At 48.6% G+C, this 22,007-nt stretch overlaps 1 protein-coding gene across 2 annotated transcripts in view; it reads right to left on the bottom strand.

Moving 5' to 3' along the window:
- MYO18B (myosin XVIIIB) overlaps nt 1-22,007 on the bottom strand; it is a 248,424-nt gene that overhangs the window by 24,111 nt on the left and 202,306 nt on the right. For both annotated transcript variants that reach the window (XM_057305965.1, XM_048221462.2), the window contains 3 exons: nt 13,793-13,923; nt 2,009-2,050; nt 528-665 (listed from right to left, as the gene is read on the bottom strand). In XM_057305965.1, the coding sequence (XP_057161948.1) occupies nt 528-665; nt 2,009-2,050; nt 13,793-13,923 (311 nt within the window). The remainder of the gene's footprint in view (nt 1-527; nt 666-2,008; nt 2,051-13,792; nt 13,924-22,007) is intronic.

The following is a 22,007-nucleotide window of genomic DNA, read 5'->3' as shown; positions in this document are numbered from 1 at the left end:
TGACATTCAGAACAAAGCTAAAATCTCTGAGGGAGAAATCATCCAGCCTCACTGTCTCGATACTGATTCTCCATTAAAAAAAAACCCCAAATACAGACATGCTTAAGTGAATATGTTTACCAAAGAAAAATTTAAATCCAGAACTATCTATAAATGGAAGACAAGTAGGTCTTGCTTGAGATAGAAGGCAACTATAATAAATCCACAGTTATTTAAAAAATGTTCACCACATGCTATTTAAAAATCATCTGGAAAACCATGCTTTAGGGAGGGCTGCATTAAATCCTTGGAGCAGTAAACAGAATTGTGTTTCCTGTTGCACGCATGAGGAAATGAAGGCTCGGAGAAGATAACCGACCTGCCTAAAGTCGCTCAGCTAAGAAGTGGCAGGGTCATAGCTCACACTGTCCAAGGCCATGCTTGTCCTGGCCTTGGCTGGAGAAAACGGAAGATGTGAACCACAACCTTCAAAGTATGAGATTCGCCAAGCCATCGGCCATCCAGAGGCAGCAGGGACGTACTCTTACCTGGAGCTGAGGATGTGGCTGCTGCTGGCTGACTGTCGAGAGGGGGTCCTCATGGTGTCTGTGGCCAGGGACAGACTACAACTCAGCCAGGACTGCAGACTGCCCTCTGGCTGGGAGCTGAGGACGGAGATGTTATCTCTAGAACCGGAAGACAGGATGCTGTCAGCACAATGACAACCACAGTAACAGTAATAACTAGATATTCGCCCCTAAGCATAAGCCAGGAGTATGCTAAGTGTTGTACATGTATAACTTCAGTCAGTGCTCACAGCACCATCCCTGAGAGATGGGAGCCAGTGCTGTCCCCATTATATAGATGAGAGTAATGGGATTTGAGGCGGCCATCTTGGTTCGTGCCAAGGTCACCCACTTAGTCAGTGATGAAGTTGGGGGCAAACCCTGGGCTCTCTGATTCCAGTGCCCATGCTACTAACCACTGCTCTTCTTTGGGGAGGTAAATACGCTAATACAGATGTTGAGGCAACCCTGATTTTAGAGTAAAATTTGGCACTGAATTTTATACCCAATGGTATGTCCGTGGAATATGTCAAGTGAAGGTCTTAACTCTCTGCCTGCCTTAACCAGAATGTCTTTGTAGACAAAGACTTTACTTTTATGTCCTCTAATCCTGAAATTAGGCCTTGTGTGGGCCTGTCATAGATGTGGGTACTCAATGATTATTTCATTTTCTGGTTTATATACTCACTCAACTATATCTATTGGTATTTATATTGATATTGATATCTATATCAATATCTGTATCTATATCTATCTATATTTGTGTCTCTCTATAAATTCATTTGCTTGTTTATAGAATACTCCATGGTGGGCACCATGGGAAGGAGCTATACACACGAACCCAACATTGACCCTGTCCTCAAGACTCCATAACCACAAAATAAAGGAGAAAAGTAGCAATGCCATAGAGAGGGACAGAAAGTAGGAGAATAAGGAAGAAGCATTGACTTGCTTCTTGGAGGCATAAGGGAAGGCATTAAGTAAAGATAGTTGAATCATAACTTGTCTAAAGATTGGGGCTTGATCATATAGGGCCTGGACAAAGGAATCTGAGCTGGAAGAAGCAGCATACACATAAGTATGGAGGTTGGAAAAGGGGAGGGTATGGATGATTTGGAAAGGAGGAGTTCCAGGTAGAGAGGAAAATAACGGTCAGATATGTGTGGGGCTCAAATATCAGTCGAAAAAGTCTATTCTGAGGCAATAGGGGACGACTGAAGGCATTTGAGGGGACAGTGGCATGATAAGTCATGGGCTTCTTTCTGTCTAAAAGAAGTTGCTCTGTTCAATAACATGTCCCCAGTGCCATGTGTTATGACCTTGGAGTCCGAGCGATCATGGGCATTGCTAGTATTTCTCCAAGTGGGCGTGGACGTTCCCTCTGCAGACTGGACCCAGAGAGCCAAGGGCTGGTTCTTGGCTTCAATGTCAACCGCTCAGGGTTCTCCTTGGGGTTAACTTACATCTCTTTTTTGCCACTGCTGCAGTCCACCGCTGTCTGGACGCTAGAAGGAGACACAAGAAAGAGCCTGTCATCCTTGGGCTGCCAGGAGAAGAACGTGGTCTTCGGTGTCAGACCAACTTCGGTTTGAGTCCCACTTCCAACCTTCGCTGCTGTGTGAGCTCAGGCAATCACTCGCCTTCTCTGACCCTCCCGTGCTCCTTTGTAAAATGTGGTTACGAATGGGGCTGAGTGGTGGAGCAGACGCTTCCTGGGAAGCGAGATAACCCCTATCAAGATCTCGGCATGGTTCTTGACAAATAAATAGTGCTGCTTAAAAGGGAACAACCATTATCACTGCTCTTGCTTTAGGACAACTGGTACTGCTATTATTAACAGTGTCATTACAGTGCGCTTGTTTTATGTTCGTTGTGAGTGTTAGCGAATCAGACAAGAGGGCAGGAGGCCAGCTTTCCAGGGCATTCTGGGAAACTCCGAGACTAATTACCATAGTAGCTATTCTGGAGGGAGAATCCCTTCATTCAACAAATATGCTTTCCACGCGATCCCATCTAACCATCCCTCGTAGGTCCATTTAGTGAACAAGGAAACTGGCACCCTCGTTCAAGGTCACACAGCATTGAATCTCAGGTTTGTAAGAGCTATTAATCTCATCCTCTTAACCAGAAGGTGGTTGTCCAGTGTGCGGGTGTAGACAGACAAACCACGACCTCAGACGCCTAAGATCTCATTTGAATCCTGGGTTCACAGGCCAGGGCCTCCCAGCTTTATTCTTTGTGTGGAATCAAGGGAATTCCTTCCTTAGAAAATGTGGTCACTTCTCCGAGGGGTGTACCTGCGGCTCCTTGGTCCCTACCCTTGAGGGCCGGTCAGTCTCGGGGTTTCTATTCACACCTGTCTGTCCCCACCAGGACTGCAAGAGCCCCTCATGAATCAAGAACACGTCTTATCCATCCCTTTGGCCCCAGGGCTCAGGCCAGACCAGAAGTTCTCTCTGACAATGCTTTGTGAATTCAGTGAACTTCAGCCATGGGCCAAATCCAACCTACAAATGTTTTTTTATAAATAAACTTGTATTAAAACACAGTCGCACTGACTCATTTCCATTTTGCCCACGATCGCTTCTGTTCTACGGTCGCAGAGCAGTTGCGAGAAAGATCACAGGGCCCCCAAAGCCTGACACACTACCTAGCCTTGCTAAGAAAAGTTTGCTGTGACCTCTGCAGTGTCACAAAAGCAGCTTTTGTGAATGACCCTAGGAAAGGAAGAATAATGAACCCCAGAGATGTCAAGGTCCTAATCCTCAATCCCAAGGTCCTTAGGTCCCTGCAGCTGCCTCTGAGGATGGGAGTATGGCAAGCCAAGGTGTGTTAGTATCCTCTACCAACAGGAAGACGGAAGGAAATACATTCTCTCCTAGAGTCTCCAGAAGGAACACAGCCCTCTGACACCTTGATTAGGCCGGGGAGACCCTCGCTGGGCTTCTAATCGACAGATGTCTAAGAAAATATAATCTGTGTTGGTTTAAGGCACTGAAGTTGTAACAATTTGCTATAGCGCCAATTTTTTAAAAAGCCCCGCCATAGGACAAAAGTGCCTCCTACACTGTTGGTGGGAATGCAGGTTGGTACAGCCACTCTGGAAAACAGTGTGGAGGTCCCTTAAAAAGTTAAAAATTGAGCTACCCTATGATCCAGAAATTGCACTACTGGGTATTTACCCCAAAGATACAGACGTAGTGAAGAGAAGGGCCATATGCACCCCAATGCTCATAGCAGCACTGTCCACAATAGCTAAATCGTGGAAGGAGCCGAGATGCCCTTCAACAGAGGACTGGATTAAGAAGTTGTGGTCCATATATACAATGGAATATTACTCAGCTATCAGAAAGAACAAGTTCTCAACATTTGCTGCAACATGGACGGCACTGGAGGAGATAATGCTAAGAGAAATAAGTCAAGCAGAGAAAGACAACTATCATATGATTTCTCTCATCTATGGAACATAAGAACTAGGAAGATCGGTAGGGGAAGAAAGGGATAAAGAAAGGGGGGGTAATCAGAAGGGGGAATGAAGTATGAGAGACTATGGACTCTGAGAAACAAACTGAGGGCCTCAGAGGGGAGGGGGGTGGGGGAATGGGATAGACTGGTGATGGGTAGTAAGGAGGGCACGTATTGCATGGTGCACTCGGTGTTATACGCAACTAATGAATCATCGAGCTTTACATTGGAAACCGGGGATGTACTGTATGGTGACTAACATAATATAATAAAAAAACATAAAAAAATAAAAAATAAAAACTTACTAAGTGCTGTTATTAAAAAAAAAAGTGTCTCTGGTGAGTGACCCTGAATCTTCTTGGAGATCTAGGTACAAAGAGTTGATGCAGCTTTTAATAAACTACTGAAAACACCACTTTGTGAACGGAAGCGGTCCACGTGAGTAGATCGAACTCTGATCCTCTTAGACACCTGAGTCTTTCTACGGCTTTGCTGGGCGAGGGTTGTGGACAGAATAAGAGACAGAGAGAAGAGGCAACCAAATCCTAGAGGCCTCGCTGGGTGGCCCTGCCTGCCACCTCCCTGCCAGGGATCTCCGTTTCCCCATCTGTGAACTGAAGGAGTTCGGGTCAGTGAGCTGGGCCCCATCCAGCTTAGATGCTTGGTGATTACACACACTGGCAAGGGTGTACTTGTGGTTAAAGCGGGAGTCCTGGAGCTTGTTTCTGAGAATCTTTTATAGAGACTATAGAACTTCCACTTCTGCTTCTCTGAATACACAAACACCGACTCACATGTTAGCCCGATGTTTGAGAGTTCACAGAATCATCTAGACGTCAGGCATGGACACCGCCTCCCTTGAACTATTGCTGCACAGACCCCAGGCTAAGGACACTGGTTCCAGCTGGCCAGAGAAGCTAAGGATGTGGTAGACAAGGTCCCTCAGAAGCAGAGGGGTTCCAGGGAATAAGGTTCAATCTTCTAGAAGGTTGATGGAAAGAAAAAAAAAACAAAACAAAATCTGAAGACACCTGTGGCCCAAGCCATTGAGTTGCACGTGGTGTGTCATAGTAGAGAGGCTTAGTTATACCCAGGACAAGTTTCCTCACGACCACTGGCTGGGAGGGTGGGCAAAGGCTAGCTGCAGCAGGGGTGGGATTTAGGGCATGTTGGGGGGGGGTGCTTCCGGTCCATTTCCCACCCCAGGATTCCAGGACTCTGGATTAAAAGAGGTTGTGCTCACAGATCCTAGAGGGCGTCCAGGCAACCTAACGTCTCCAGAATCCTAAGGCAACTTGCCTTGAGCTCTGCAGGAGACAAGCTCTCTCTCTGCTGGGCAGCCAGGCAAACCCCCTGACATACTTCATTTGATCGAACAATGATCTTTATGGAGCCCAGCCCAGGAAAGTCTTTATAGGACAAGATCACTAATCAAAGCACATGCTGGTGTGTTAATTTGTGACCACTAGTCACCCTTGCCGATTCCATGAGTGGGAGCCCCGTGGCTGAAGTCAGCGTTTAAATTTGTCCCTTTCTGGGGCGCCTGGGTGGCACAGCGGTTAAGCGTCTGCCTTCGGCTCGGGGCGTGGTCCCGGCGTTGTGGGATCGAGCCCCACATCGGGCTCCTCCGCTATGAGCCTGCTTCTTCCTCTCCCACTCCTCTGCTTGTGTTCCCTCTCTCGCTGGCTGTCTCTATCTCTGTTGAATAAATAAATAAAACCTTTAAAAAAAAATTTGTCCCTTTCTGAAAGGGTTCTCCCCTTACCCCAGACTAAAGAAGCCTTCGCTTCGAGACGTCTTCTCTCTGTTCCTTCCCACCCACTTCCTGCTGTCCACCTTGTATGTGTGCCCCGGAGGCCGACCTCTATGGGCCACGTCCACCGGCTCCCTGCCCCGTGGCCTCCCCTCGGGTGTGGCCAGTAGGGAACTTGGATGGCCGCTGGAGGAGCGGGGGAAGGAAGAGACGAAGCTGGAGTATTTATTCTCTTAGAATTCTCCCTACTGCTTCTCCTGGCATTGGCTCCTGCCCTAAGCCAAAAGCCAGAGCTCCTCCAGCCCAGCAGCCCTCTCTGTATGCTCCCAGGCACGACTACGAGCCCCCGGGTGCTCTATCAGCCCTGGTGCTTCCGCACACGGCGCCCATATCTTTGTAAATAGTCCCTTTATTAGCCCGTCTCCGTTGGGATGTGCCTCGGGCTCCTGCCAGACTCTGAGTATTCCAATAGCTAATCTCAGCACTGCTTTCTGCCTTCACAGAAAGCACTGGGTTTTCCAAGCCAGTATTTTTTTTATGAGAAATAAGCAGGCAGCAGGCGTGACCCATCACTGCTGTATCAACGACGATCATACCCTTTATCACCATGTGGGGGGAAAAAAGTGGTGTAGAATGTAAAGAAGCAATCTTGTAAGAGCATAAGATTATCAGCAATCCTTACGATTACCTGCCAAGCCCGTGACTCTGGAAAAGAACCAGGCATGAGAAATAAAAAGATACGGGTATGGATGCTTATTGAAAATAATCCTACATTTTTATAGACATTTTCATCTGTGTACTGGTTGCTTTCGCCTGTGAACCCATGTGACTGGATTTTCACAGAACTGCTGACGTTAAAGTCAAGGTCCGCTGGGCTTTCTGCTTGTCAACTTCTGATCAATTACCATCCAGGCCAAGGGTGGTGTCCGGCCTACGCCCCACACCACCCGCCATCTTTGAAGGTCTCAATGAAACAGAGTATGTTTAAAATAAAGAGGCTGGTTGAGCAGGGCTTCTGGAAACCACATCACACCTTATGGTCTGAGAAATTGCAGAAGACGCTTAACAGCTTCACCCCATGGTGGTCTACAGCTTGGGAGTAGGGGGAGGGGAAAGGCTTTCGGGCAGAAGCAGGGATTTTGTTCTGTGGGGTCTGCAGACTCATTGAACCAGATGGGTAGAAATCCCCACCAGAGTGACTTTTTACAAGTCACACATTATTGGTCCTGGTAGATACCGGAGTTTGTACACCATGGTCTATGGAGGCCTTGTGTTCTGGGAGACCTCACAGGGCTTCCAAGGGGTCAGGGAGAGAGACCAAATAGGGAGGCTTGACCCTGAACCTTCATCTCTGCACTCCTTCCTAAGCTAGAATTTTCTATAGGAGTTTGTGCTGGTATAAAAAAAAGGGGGGGGGGGTTCTGCTTAAGAGGGAATTTAAAATCCACTGGCCGTTTCACCCTATGAAGAAATAGTCTCTGGGCTGCGATCCCCATGTTTGCCTATTTTTTACTGTTACCTCTTGTCGTAACATGGACGGTGAAGGGGGTGCCTGGGTGGCTCCGTCGGTTAAGCATCTGCCTTTGGCTCAGGTCATGATCCCAGAGTCCCAGGATCAAGCCCCGCATTAGGCTCCCTGCTTGGCGGAGAGCCTGCTTCTCCCTCTGTCCCTCACCCCAGTCATGCTCTCCCTCTCTCTCTCTTTCTCTCTTACTCCCAAATAAATAAATAAATAAATAAATGAAATCCTTAAAACAAAACATGGACGGTGAATATTGATAATGATGAGGGCGATGATGAGGATTTTAATGCGTTGGCGGGGCCAGCAGAGGCCCAGGGAGGACAGATGATCTGGTCCAGATCTATTTGGTGGTGCAGCCAGGACAGAACCCTGTCTCCTGACCTATCAGTGGTCCTTCTCTCACCTTTGGTGCATGTGGCTCTTAGAGAACTTGTGTCAGGCATTGGTGGACAGGGGCCTGCTGACAGGCAAGGTAATTAATTAGACGTCTTCTGTTGTATTTTTTTTAGCGTGAGTCTTTGTCAGACAATTCCAGGCTAAATGCACACGTTGCCTGGGAAGTAACACAAGAATGTCCTGGCCCCCTGTCACGGTAACAGACATACGTGCAGCAGCATGACAGGCCAGTTACTTGGCGGAGAACGAAGATCTTGACGTGAGAAAGGGGGGAGAAGGGGTACGTGGGACATGACAGCAGAGCCTGCTCACTGGAAGTGTGGGAGGTGGGGTCGGCCTGGAGCCCATCCCGGCCCCATCACTTGCTGGGTGAGCCCAAGCCAGCGCCTCGACTTCTCAGACTTCAGTGTCCTTGCCCATAAAATGGGTACCAACCTCAAAAGTTGTGAGCGCAACGTCTGTAAAACAAGTGGGTTGCGTAGCCTGGTACCAAGTCGGTCTTCAGCAGAGTACCTCTCATCCCAATTACCATCATTTCCCATAAGGCAGGAGCAGGTAAACTGGATTGGAGCCCTGACTCCCCGTGAACCCCATTAGCTGGGTATCCAGGCCTCCCAAGCTAGAAGGACACTTGGAAAGCACATGGCTTCTGGGGTGTCATTTAAACGTGTGCTATCCTGCACCAGGGTTCCGTTTTGTCATTTCGAATGGGGCATCGACCTTGTCAGAATAACGGAGAGATGCTTTAAGCTGTTCCCCCAGGTCTAGGGCATGCTTATTACTCAAGGGGGGGGATGGAGCTTAGGGGGTGCAAATTAGAAGGTGAGGGAGTTTTAGGAAAAGGAATGTGAGCAGTTCCAAAGCCTGCCCTCCTATGTAACAGGAAGCTGTACAGTCTGGCCGGAGCCTGGGCCCACTGACAAATAAACCAACTCAGAATGATGCCCTCTGTGGCAGCTGTCACCTGCGGTGACAGCCGCATCTTCCTACTTATCCTACCGCAGCCTAATTTTAGCCCAGTTAAAAGGATGTATGTTGAGAAACATACAACTTACACGCAACACAGCCACAGAAGACACCTTTCTAGAACATTCGTCTCTGCCGAAGGCCAGCTGGAACTGACAACTCTCAGCTGACCTAAAAGGCAGAGGTCATCCGTCCATCTCTCCATACCTCCCCCCTACCCCAAAACCCCAGGAAGGTGACAGGCCAAGCAGCAGCTGACCCCAGGCCAGGAATAAATGGGGCTGTCAGCTGACGCATCGCTCCCTCCATGAGTAATGAGCGCGCTCTGGGCCCCTGGGGGACCAGCTTAAAGCATTTCCCCATTAATCTGCGAAGGGTGACTCCGCCATCTAAGGCACAACAGAGAGCCTGAGTGCAGAATGGCACGTGTTTAAATGCCGCCGTACGGGCCACCTGGCTTTCCGAGCACGTAACCGCGTTTCCAGCCTGGAAGGCCTGTTACGCTTGGATCTAATTCCCAACATGGGGAAATGTGACTTTTCATAATTTGAACAAGTCTCTTAAAGAACCTTACCTCCAGCAGAAGCACCGCATGCACACACACTGTCTCTCCCCCCAGGGTGGGTGTGAATCCTAATTGAGAGCTCAGTTTGGAGAGGTGCCGCGCCAAATCCCTCGGGCTCCCATCCAAACCGCGGACGTACCCCAGGTGACGAGACAATTAAGCAGGAAACCGTCAGGATGGGGAGGAGGACAGGCTGGTACTGGGGGCAGGAGCTGGGGCTCTGCTCGGGACGGCGCCTCTGCGGCCAGCAAGGCGTGGGTTTCCTTTTATTGCTGATAATGGTTTGAATTGCAGCGTGACCAGAGAACAAGGTTTGTGCAAGATTGATTCTTTGAAAGGTGTCGAGACTTCTTTGTGGGCCATTCTCCCCCTGGTCTCCCCCCATTCCAGTGCTACGGGTGAAATCTCGGCTCTGCGTCTCTTTCAAATCCAAGTTACAGGGCAGAGAGTCAGGACCAAGTCCTGCTGAGACAGAAGATCATGAAATTGCAGACAGGCATCTGGGGTTCAGAGGGGATTCCTGGGGGCCCAGGATCTGGAGCTCAGAAAAGCTGGATGGGTATGCACGAGTGGAAAGAGATAAAGGTATCTCTTATCGAGGCGAGGGGGAGGGCAGGGTCCCTTTACGGCTCGCGAGGACCTCCTGGAAGCTGAGACTGGAGTGATGCCTGTGACCCTCTGTGACCTCACCCACCGGGATCTGACTTCCCAGCAAGAAGGCGCTCCCTGCTTCTGTCACACCTTCTGTCCAGCCTCTACCCACACCTCCAAGCACAGGTCCTCTGCCTTTTCCTTCCTTTGTTACTTTTATAACTCTCGTTTATTTCATTGATAACTTTCACGTATTAGAAAAGCAATCAGAACACCCCAAAAACAAAGACTCCATTGAAAAGTGGGCAGAAGACATGAACAGATATTTCTCCAAAGAAGACACGCAGATGGCCAACAGACACATGAAAAGATGTTCCACATCACTCTGCATCAGGGAAATGCAAATCAAGATCGCAAGGAGCTATCACCACACCGGTCACAATGGCTAAAACCAAAAGCACAAGGAACGAGTGTTGGCGAAGATGTGGAGAAAAAGGAAGCCTCACGCACTGTCAGTGCAGCCACTGTGGAAAACGGTATGGAGTGTTCTCAAAAAATTAAAAATAGAGGGGCGCCTGGGTGGCACAGCGGTTAAGCGTCTGCCTTCGGCTCAGGGCGTGATCCCGGCGTTCTGGGATCGAGCCCCACATCGGGCTCCTCTGCCGTGAACCTGCTTCTTCCTCTCCCACTCCCCCTGCTTGTGTTCCCTCTCTCGCTGGCTGTCTCTATCTCTGTCAAATAAATAAATAAAATCTTTAAAAAAAATTAAAAATAGAACTACCCTATGATCCAGTAATCTCTCTACTGGGTATTTACCCAAAGAATATGAAAACACTAATTCAAAGGGATACACGCACCCCTATGTTTATGGCGGCATTATCCACTATAGCCAAATTTTGGAAGTAACCCCAAGTGTCCATCAATATAGCCCAGTTAATATATATTATATATAGGATATGTAGTATATAAATGTGGTATATACGTGGATATATTTTATATATATATATATATGAGGGACTATTACTCAGCCATCAAAAAGAATGAAATTTTGCCATTTGTATGACATGGATGGAGCTAGAGAGTATTACGCTAAGTGAACTAAGTCAGTCAGAGAAAGACAAACACCATGTGATCTCACTCATATGTGGAATTGAATAATCAAAACAAATGAGCCAAGGGAAGAAAGAAGAGAGAGAGGCAAACCAAGAAACAGACGCTTAACTCGAGAGAACAAACCGATGGCTACGAGAGGGGAGGTGGGTGGGGGATGGGTGAAATAGGGATTAAAATACACTTATCATGACGGGCACCGAAGAATGTATAGAATTGTTGGATCACTGTACTGTACGCCAGAAACTAATATAACACTGTATGTTAACGATACTGGAATTAAAATAAGAACTTGGGGAGAAAAAAGAAAAGAAAAGCTGCACACCTGGGTGGCTCAGTTGGTTAAGCGTCTGACTCTTGGTTTCAGCTCAGGTCATGATCTCAGGGTCCTGGGATTGAGCCCTGCATCAGGGTCCATGCTGAGCGTGGAGCCTGCTTAAGTTGCTCTCTCTCCCGCTCCCTCTGCCCCTCCCCCCTCAGCTTGCGCTCTTTCTCTAAAAAAAAAAAAAGGAAAAGAAAAAAAAAGAAAAGCAATCTCTGGCTATGCAAATAAAAATGGTTGCGAAGTTTTGCTCATTGGTAAAAAAAAAAAAACACAAAAAGCTAGTATATACAACCATTCATTCTTTATTCTAATGTCTTTATTCATGGAAGAGCCAGCCCCAGCATCAAGCGGGTAATAGAGACAACAGGGTATATAATTACAGACGCGAGTCCCGTCAGGACACTAGTAAGACTGCAGGGAGGGCGGAACACGGGACATTCTAAATGTAATCATGAGCCACGAAGCAGGTGCAACTCCAGTATTTGCCATTTCGCCAAAATCTGGCGGCTGTGCAAATTAGCAGAGCATGGTGGCGATACTTAGAATTGTGCGTGGAAGCTATTTTTGCACAAACTGAGATTTCTTAGATGAAGCCCTTTATTTGGAGGCAAGGACATGGAGAGCCCACTGGGTCTCTCTCCGACTGACACTGTGCACGAACAGTGGGAAAGTTTGAGGTTATGTTACATCTCTGAGCAGCTTATGAGCAGCCCAGAACCGCATCAAGGAAAGGATGTGCTCACATTCTAAAATCAAGTGTATATAAAGTCCGTAACTTAGGGGCACCTGGGTGGCTCAGTCGGTTAAGCGACTGACTCTGGTTTCAGCTCACGTCGTGATCTCGGGGTCACGAGATCAAGGCCCTCATTGGGCTCAACCCTTAGTGCAGAGTCCGCTTGGGACTCTCTCTCCCTCTCCCCCTGCCCATTTGCCCTGCTCTCTCTCTATATATAAAATAAATAAATAATCTTAAAAAATATTTAAAAAATAAAGTCCATAACTTATATGAGAGAAATCTAAAGAGGACCCTGGTATAGCTAGGACTGTGCGTGTATGCTCATTGCAGAAATTTTAGAATATACAGATAAGCTTGAAGAAAACAAAAATTTAGGTCAGCAGTAATGCCTTCCATCGGTATTAGAGGGTTGGTGTGTTTCCCTTCCGGGTTTCCTTTCCTTGACCAGGCATGGTCAGCTCTACCCGTCCTTCCCACAGGCTAGACCACAGCTGACTAGCATCACTATGTCCTTCACTGTCCATCTCCCACCCATGCCTTCTGCAGGTCAGCAGCTGGCCCCTGGCTTCACCCTATAAAGGAGGTGTGACAGGCAAAGGCCTAGGGTAGGACACTCAGCAGCCCTGGGTTCTCACCTGGTGCACAATGCTAATTTGCTGTGTGACCTTGCACCTCTCTCAGGGTCCTCGTGGAAGTGGAGAGGGTTGCACTCATGGTCTGATATCGGATTGTTCCGGCTGCAACATGAATCATCCCGCGCAGAGACAAAGACCAAGAGGGAGCAATGGCCGATGCAGCCCACGCAGGTGTGTGCAGGGAGGGAGCCACATCGGAAGGTTAGGTTAAGGCACCCTGTTTCTTACCAAAGCAATGCAAAGAAAATGCCTCTCCCTGCTGCCCAGGCTTCGTGGCACAGGCTGGAATGGGGGCAGAGGAACAGCAGCCAGACAGGCAGCTGTGGTTTCCAGAGAAGTAACATGCCAAGGTTACAAAGGGAGCTCTAGGGAACAGGATGCTATGGGCCATCTGGAGGGGCCGGACAGCCCGGGCCCACGTGCCCACCTGGGACACCTCGAATTCCCTCCAGGTGAGCCCACCAATGGCCTGTGGCAGCTTGAGACTTGAGTGGAGATGGTAGGAAGCAACCTGTCTCCTGAGAAAGGAGAGAAGCCCTGACATTGAATTTGAGCGGTCTGGCCCATCACCAGCTGTCTAATCTTGCATCTCTGAATCAGCTGTTGCCTCTGAGAAGAGATGGCCGTTATGCGCACAAACACAGCTTACACCCGACAGCCCGTGTGCACTCCCGGCGCTGTTCTAAGTGGTGTCCATCTGGTACCTCATTTGACTCTCACCAACATCCCGACGAGGTAGGCCGTGGGTTGAGTACATGAAAGGTCGATATGCATATCCAAAGTAGTCAAAACAGAGCAGTTTGATGGGGTTGGTCCAAAGTATTATGTCCACTTTGCATGTGAGGGAATTGGGTCCAGACTGGACATGAAACTAGCCCATAAACACAGTCTGCAGCCCACTTTGCAAGCACTCCCCTGATCGCCTCCGCGAAGGCTTGGAGAGCGAGGCTAGGTGCTTTTAGGAGATGCTAAAGGAGATGCTAACCCCAGAGGGGAAGCTAACATCCTGTCCCTCCTCACACACGCCAGCCAGGTCTCCCTCCTACCACTAAACACATCCGGGTCTCCCCGCAGATGCGGCCCCCAGAACTGAGAGCGGGAATTCTGTCTTTTGAAGACCCTAGAATGCTCCAGGGCAGAATCCCCCTGCTGCACCCAGCCACACCTGGGCCCCGTGGGTTACCTCTCCGTGTCACTGTCGCTGGACGCCACCTCCTCTAAGGCTGCCTGCAGGTCAGCAATCCGCCGGATGGATGTCTCCAGGTCTGTCTGGAGGGTCTGTCTCACCGCCGCGAGCTCCTCCACGTACTTCTCCTGGAGACAGAGACCACAAGCGCACGTTGGCCTTGGACAAGAACCCACCCGCCTGCCAGAGCTTCTGGGGAGGAGACACCGAGCCTAGTGTTCGCTGAGCACCTAGTACGTAGCAGGGACCCCTTGAGGTACCCTCTCTGTACAGATGGGGTTACGGACCCTCCGACAGATGCTTCGAATTTTATAGAGGACATGGATGCTTTGGGGGCCAATGAGGGCATGGCCCACAGACAGAGCCCACTCACCCACACTGGGGGTCTCAGCCCTGTGTGTCTGACCCCAGAGCCATGCTAGGAACATGCACCACCCGCTTTGCACCAGGTGGGACACCCTGGGTGGATGAGTGAATGTACGGACCAATTCCTGTTTCCCAGAACAGTCGCGGAGGCTGGTTCTGGAAGCTGCGGCTGCCTCAGGGATGGATCTGGAACGGGAGATCAGTTGGGTGGGGAGAGGCAGACAAGAATGGTTCCCTGTTAACTCTGCCATGCCGACTCCCCCAACTCTGCACCCCCAGAGGCAGCAGAAGCAAAGATGGATAAGCCAGAGGGGTTCCTCCCAGAGCAAGCGGACACCGCTGCCATGTACTGAGATTTTTCTGTGCCTGGCGTTGTGTGGAGTGTCTTACCCTGATGACCTTGCTGTGGGTCACTATTATTGCTCCCATTTTGCAGATAAGAAACTGAGGCCCGGGGAAGCAAAGGCTTAATGGCCGTGCTGGCTCTCCAGCTTGGTGCCTCTGACTACCCTCTGAGGGTTCACCCCTCTTCCCTCTGATCCTGCCCTAATCGGATTCTGTCCAGACCTTGGAAAACCTCTGATTTCTATTGGCAGCCTATGTCATCCCCCCCTACCCTTCATCATAATGATTGTCGACTGAGAGTGATTTTGCCAGCGCCCCCCCCCTTCCCAGCCTAGGGGACACTGAGCAATGCCTAGAGACATTTTTATTGTCACAGTTTGTTGGGGGGGTGTGTGCTACTGGCATTAGCCGGTACAGGCAGGGACAGTGCTGGGCATCCTACAATGCACAAGACGGCCCCTTCTACAGAGAATGACCTCACCCAAATGTCCATAGTGCCGAGGCTGAGACACCTCTGCTTAAACCTAGAATCCCACCTGCTGGGAATTAATCCTACAGGGAATCAGTCAAAAGGCCTAGTAAATTCTGTACCAGAGGATGCTTGGAGCTGTGGGATTGAGGACAGGCAGAAGCTGAAAGCAGCCTCATCACCCAACAACTGGGACTGGTTAGGGGGATCACAGCGTGTCTCTTCGATGCCATTAGGCAGGCATTAACATTTGAAGTAAGGATTGCAGCAGCGTGGAATGTTTCTGTGGAATAATGTTAAGCAAACGGAATAGAACAGGGACTATCGTGCCCCTATCTATCTGCAAATAACACACATCCAGTCGGAAGAACACTTAGGAAGCCGGTGATATTTATAGATGAGGATGAATGGGTTGGGGGGGTTATGGATACAATTTTTCTTTTAAGCCGTTCTAATTATGTAGGGATTACTTGTTGACTGTTGTTTTATTTATTTTTATTTGTTTTAAAGGAAGCTCCATGCTCAACGGAATTCACGACCCTGAGATCGAGACTGGGGCTGAGATCAAGGGTCAGACGTTTAACCGACCGAGCCACCCAGGCGCCCCTGTTGACTGTTGCTTGAAGGAACACAGATATACCAACTGCTGAAAGTGTGGAAGGGTGAAAATAGAAAGATCTAGGGTCAGATCTAAGTGCCGTTCCCAGCTGCCCATTTAACTCCCTAGCTGTGCAACCTGAAACAGTTTACAGCCCCTCTCTGAGCCTGGGATTGTTCTCCCTCTGTTGCAGAGGAAGACGTGGAGGCCAGTGAAGTCATTCGGGGCGGTAACGTGCAGAGCCTGGATTTAAAGACCGGTCTTGCCACTGATCTTCCTGGGTGTGCACACCCCCCAGTGAAAGTCAGGGAGGACCAGGGCTGCTCCCCATTACGGGGACACACACAGGCTCTCCTTTGCAGAGCGGCTTGTCTATTGGTGGTATTGTGGGTCTGTGCCTTTCATCTGATTTTGAGGTTTTCCCATTTTACAGAGAGAGAGAGCGAGGGAGAGCAAAGACTGAGAAGGCTAAGGGCAGAGTGGAGCTGAGAAGCAGCAGCGTGGAGAGAGGCAGGGGGGTGACGAGGGGGCTGCCAGTGCGCTGTCGCTGATTGAAGTTGCCAGCTGTGAAATCCCCATCTTGGTACTGACAAGGTGAGAGCCGGTCCGAGGCAGGGGCCCCCGGGCAGGAGGCCAGTGGACTGCCACAGGAAATCACACATACCAGGGGATGGCTGGGGAGGCGCTTGCCTCTGGACGCTGGCATGTCAGTTCCTAAAGACACTTAGAAAAATGGCCGGGTACAAAGTCCCCGAATCTCAGAGGAGCACTTGTCTGAGCTCAGCTCCTTCCTAGGGTGACAGAATCGACCACGGTCTCCCAGGAGACGGAGCACCCGTGTCTTCGTAAGATGGGGAGATGCTAGCCGAAGTCCACGTCTGGGCCATTTTAGGCATGGGGTGAATGTTTATTTTGGAGCTGAAAAAAGCGGGAGCGGAGCAGCAGAATGGCCCGTGTGAGGTCATGTGGCCGGGAGAGCACGGAGCTCGGGTGCGCAGCCAGGTCCTGGGTTCTCGGGTGACAGCTCTTTAGGTCTCCTGAGCCCAAGGATGACACAAGAACACTGATGTCCCCTTCCAGTTGTGCCTGGGGAGCAATACCCATGCAATGTCATGCAGAGGCAGCAAGCAGGGCCTGAAGTCTTAACCCTCATGGAGCCTCCTGGTGGGCTGAGGACAGGGCCACAGGGGACAGGCACTGCGTCTCAGGGATGGATGGCTCTGGGCTGGCATGAAGCAGAGGGGCAGAGAAAAGCGGGAACTGAGTTGAGTCAAATCTGTAATATTGTGAAAGACAGAGCAGCCTCTAGAGCCAGGGTACCTGGGTTCGAATCCCAGCTCTGCCCCTTACTGGCTGTGTGACCTGTAGCAAGTTACTCAACCTCTCTGACCTCCAGAGAGCAAAGGCTTGGCCAACGTTGCTACCATGTCAATTTTTCAGAGGAGAATGAGGAACAACTAGCACGGGGAGCGGTGCCTCCCTGAGGTTTGCCAAGGTCACAGGCGAATAAGGACTCTGGCTCCAAATGTTTTTTAGTGCCCTGCAGAGGAAAGACGTGGATGCAACCAAGGGCATCATAGGGGAGGAGTTAGTTAGACAGAGCGAGGAGAGCTGTGAGCAAGAAAACCATTCCTAGAGGAGGGTATATGGACCAAGGACGGGGCCCAGGGGACTCAGATCAGGTCCAGTGGGAGCACCCCGAGGAGACAGACTGGGGAAATCCAGAGTCTGTGCAATCAGCAATCAGCTAACCTTTTCTGCTTCAACTTGCAAAGCAAATAGAGTTTGCTGATTGCAGAGACCAAGTCATTAGGGGAATGCACGTGATGCCGCAAACTGTCCCTGGGGCAGACCAAACAAGACCCCAGCCAGAGACTGCTCCGGAGACACAGAGGAGGTCCACAAGAAGGGGGGCACAAGGGAGGCACCCACTCTTCAGTCTGGGAGTCTGGGGCCTTCTTCCACCCCCAAGACATGTGGCTAACATTGCTTGAGCTTGAATGGGGACTGCCATATGCACACAGCATTGCATTTTGAGGCCAAGTGTAAAGCTGGTCTTCTTTGTTATTCTCTCTCTTTAGAGACTTGAAGAAGTTGGAGGAGAAATTAGGATAGGAAACTATTCAGATAGTAATGCATACAGCAGAAACCCACTAATAGATATATCACACGCCCATGTTAATCTGTAACCACGGTAATAGTGATATACACATTGTAATGACACACAACATATTACTATATATATTCTGTGTTCATTACATGTGTGTACATATATTCATATGCCATTCACTCACTCAATAAACATCTATTGAGCACCTACTATGTGCCAGCACTGACCTACACACAGATGATGCAGATAAAGTCCTAACTTCTATGGAGCTTACATTCTTGCAGGGACCTAATCTCTCTGTATTGCTGGTGTTAGGAACACAGCGGGCACTCCATCTATATTTGGGGATCGAATGAATGGTGTCACTGCATGATTATAAATGGCAAACGAAGGAGGGGCCTGGGTATTACACTCACGAATGCATACAAAAGACACACCATGCATACAGAGATAAATACAGTGAAAGCAGTGTGTGTACTTCTGACCTCCCCGGCATCGCTTAAGAGAATCATTAACCCTTGTTAAACTCCCGAGCTACTCCCCCTGGAGCATGCCACACAGAGCTGCCCATGTGGGAGGTTGTTCATACGATAATTAGTGGCTGCAATTAAAATCGTCTCCTTTAGTGGCTGCAATTAAAATCGTCTCCTTTTGTGATGTTCGATCAGAGGCTAATATTTACAACTGCTGTTTGTTTTCTTTGCAACTAGGGCATCTTTAGGGGCCGGTCTCCTGTCTGCAAATGCACAGGACTCTCGCATCAGTTTCTGTGCCCTAGATGTTGCCTCTCCATCCTTTCAAGATGTCCCCCAAGAAAATTAATTGCGTGTAGTTTCTATTATAAATCAGACTATCTAAAACACCCCCGAAACCTGATAAAAACTCACTTTGTCATTTTCTTCTGATTCACTAAAAACAAATAGAAACTTCATGTTACAGAGCCCAGCACTAAAAAGAAACACTTACGCATAAATACATACGCTATTATAAATACATATAAACACACACGAACATGTGTGCACATGTGTCTATTCAGAGACATATGCATGAACATTCCCAGTCTAACACAGCGTATACTTAATTAATATTTATTGAACTATTACATGAATATATTTATTTCTATTGTCTCACATGGGCAGAGTCAAGTGCAATACAAAACCATAAAAAGTAACTCGAGAACATTACAAGAAAGTAATAGCAGTGTTATTATCTCTGAGTGGTGAGATATCAGGTGATTTTGGTTTCCCTTTTTATACTTCTCCAGAGCTTCTGCAAAGGATATGAATGACTTTTCTCAGCAGAAGGTTAAAAAATATAGGACTTTATTTCTGTCTACGCTGTGAGGAACAATCCCCTGGACCACCTGCTCAGTACCTCCCAAGGCAGCCTCATTATCCCCATTTTACAGATGAACAGGCTGAGCCTCGGAAAGGTTAAATCCCTTGCCCAGGGTCGTACAGTCAAGACACAGTGATCTGCAGTCAGACCCAGGAGTCCTGACCCCAGCCCACAGCTCCTTCCTACTTTGCCTCTGATCGCTCCTGCTTTATCCAAGGATGCTTGTGTCTCCAGAGGTGGGGGCAGTCTGCCCAGAAAGAAATGAGAAGATGATGAAGAACTGCCACTGTTTCATTCAAATTGTCCCAGAGTCACTTGTCTGGGAGAAATGAGGCTGGGGGGGGGGGGGGCGGATAAAAAGCCCTGTGAACTGTGTCCTGGCCAGAGTTCAAGGCCATATTGGCAATGGAGCGAGCATTAACATGAGTGTTCAGTCTCAATCTGGGAAAGTTAAGACTTGGTGTACCCAATAGACAACCCAAAATTATGCATTAGATTCTCTTATTTAAGATTGCAAAAGAGCCCAACCTTCAGCACAAAGGGGGACCAGGGAGAAGGTGGTCATCACTATGCAAGATCCTTTCTTCAGAATCCTCCTGCAAGCTAATTGTTTGTTTCTATGTTTATCATGTGGTAAGAGACACAGAAAGACTCATCAAAGATCCCAAAGTCACACAGCTAGAAAGTGACACGCAGACGCAAGCTCGGGCCTGCCCATTTCCAAAGGGCCAGCCAATACCTGACAACTCCGCCCACCCTTTTCTACACCTGCAGCAGGCATGTCCAATCAATCACTGCAGAGACGCAGGCACTCTGGGCCACAGTCCACTGTATGAACTACCAAGCTAAGCACTTCATCCAGTGGTCCACCCACCAGCATCAACCAGAACTCCCAACCCTGCCACAATTTACTCAACCTTCCCGGAAATGCCTTCTGTGTCCTCAAAGAGGTTGGTATTAGTTGGCTGGGTGGCAGGGGAGGGGGCTATTTCTCTTAAAAATGGTAAGTGCTCTGTGGAACTGAGGCAAGTGGAAGCCCACCACCCTTAGGGAGAGACCCTGATGGGTGGAGAAGGGGGAGATGCAAGCTACCAACAACATGGGAGGAACAGGACAAGTGAAACGCCCATGGGAATTTTGAAGAGTTCTTAATCTTCCCTTACTTTCAGTTCCTCATCCGGTAACAGGCCAGCATTATTTCCCAGCAAAAAGATCATTGCATGGAACAAACAAAATAATGTCTAACTGTGTCCATCTGGTATACCTAATATGTGGGCATACACGTGATACCTAACACACGTCCTTTTTTCTAAGTAAAGGCTCAGAAAGTATGAAGCCTGCAGGTACTGTGTAGAAGGACAGCCTCATTTTTCAGAAAATGAAGTCTATAAACCTGATGCTTTTTTGTTGTTGTTGAAGCTGGAAGGATTTAATACAGTGCCTTGGAGGAGCCCGTATCAGTCGGGAAAATGGAAATCGCTCTAGATCATCCAAATAAAAGAATTTAATACAGGGAATTGGTTATTCAGATGATAGAAAGATGAGAAACCGGGATAGATTTGCAATGGCAGGAAGGCACTGCCAACCTAGGGCAGGAAGGAAAAATTAAGACATTGGGTCATCCAATGGAAGGCTCTGGTAGAAGGTGGCTTCATGGAAGAGGGGCATCCCTAGTGGGATCTGGAATTACAGCGTCTCCGCTGCTGCTGGGGATGATCCCCAAGGCAGTGCGAGAGAGGGAGAAATACCCTGGCTTCTCTCCTTCCCCTGTCCTTCAATTGGCCATCACCGCCTATCATTGGCTGACCCTACCACAAGGCAAGAAAACTAGAAAGCCTAGTTCCCTACAATTTAGAGTAGAGCAGAGGAGGGGCAGGAATGTATCTGAGAGGAATCAGGAGAATCACTGGCACAGAGCACAGACACATCCAGGGTCAACCCAGGCTTTATTTGTCGAACTGTGTATTTACAAGATCTGTATACTTTCCCATCTATCTATCTATCTATTTATAAGTATTTCTATTTTATATAGATGTATATATAGAGATATGTATATGTGTGTGTTGTGTGTATATATATGTATGAATGTGTGTGTATATATGTGTATGTGTGTATACATATATATAATATATATATACGTATATTTCAAGGAAAAAGTTATAAGAAATCTGGAATTAGAATCTTCAGATATTACAACATCAAATGCTGGGCTACAAAGTCTATATTAGTTATTTATTGCTACATAACATATTGCCTCAACACCCAGTATTTTGAAACATCCAATATCATTCATTATCTCTCATGGTTTTCTGTGGGTCAGGAATTCAGGAGTGGCTTCTCTGGGTGGCTGTGCCTCAGAGCCTACAGTAGAATGGATAACAGCCCCCCAGGATGTCCACATCCTTGTCCCCACAACATGGGAATATGTTAACTCACATGACAAGAGGGATTTTGCAGGTGTGATACAATTAAGGATGTTGAGATGGGGAGATTATCCTGGATTATCCGGGCGGGCCCTAAATGTAATCAGAAGGGTCCTTGCAAGAGGGGAGGGGGGGGTGGTCAGTGGGGAAGAAGGTAGTAGAAATGTCGTGGTGACTTCATACTAGAGGGAAGCGGCCAGGAGCCAAGAAGTGCTGGCTGCCTCTATAAGCAGGAAGAGGCAAGGCATGGGTTACCCTGGGGGCCTCGGGAAGGAACCAGCCCTGCTTCCACCTTGATTTTAACCCTTTCAGGTGTATTTTTAAACTTCTGACCTCCAAACCAATGGGAGTTTGAATTGTGTTATTTTAAGCCACCAAGTGTGTGGTAAAGGACAACTCATACAGGATCTGTCCTGATGTTACAGTGACGATGGCAGCCAGGGCGCTGGCTGTCTGAAGGCTTGACAGAAGCCAGAGGGGCCCTTCCAAGAAGGCTCGCTGACATGGCTATTGGCTAGAGGCTTCAGTTCTCACCATAAGGGATTCTGCTGAGCTGCTGGATC

This window comes from Ursus arctos, unplaced genomic scaffold, assembly GCF_023065955.2.
Source record: "Ursus arctos isolate Adak ecotype North America unplaced genomic scaffold, UrsArc2.0 scaffold_34, whole genome shotgun sequence".
Taxonomy (NCBI): domain Eukaryota; kingdom Metazoa; phylum Chordata; class Mammalia; order Carnivora; family Ursidae; genus Ursus; species Ursus arctos.
Note: the sequence above shows the minus strand (reverse complement) of the source record. Positions and strands in the feature narration are given on the sequence as shown.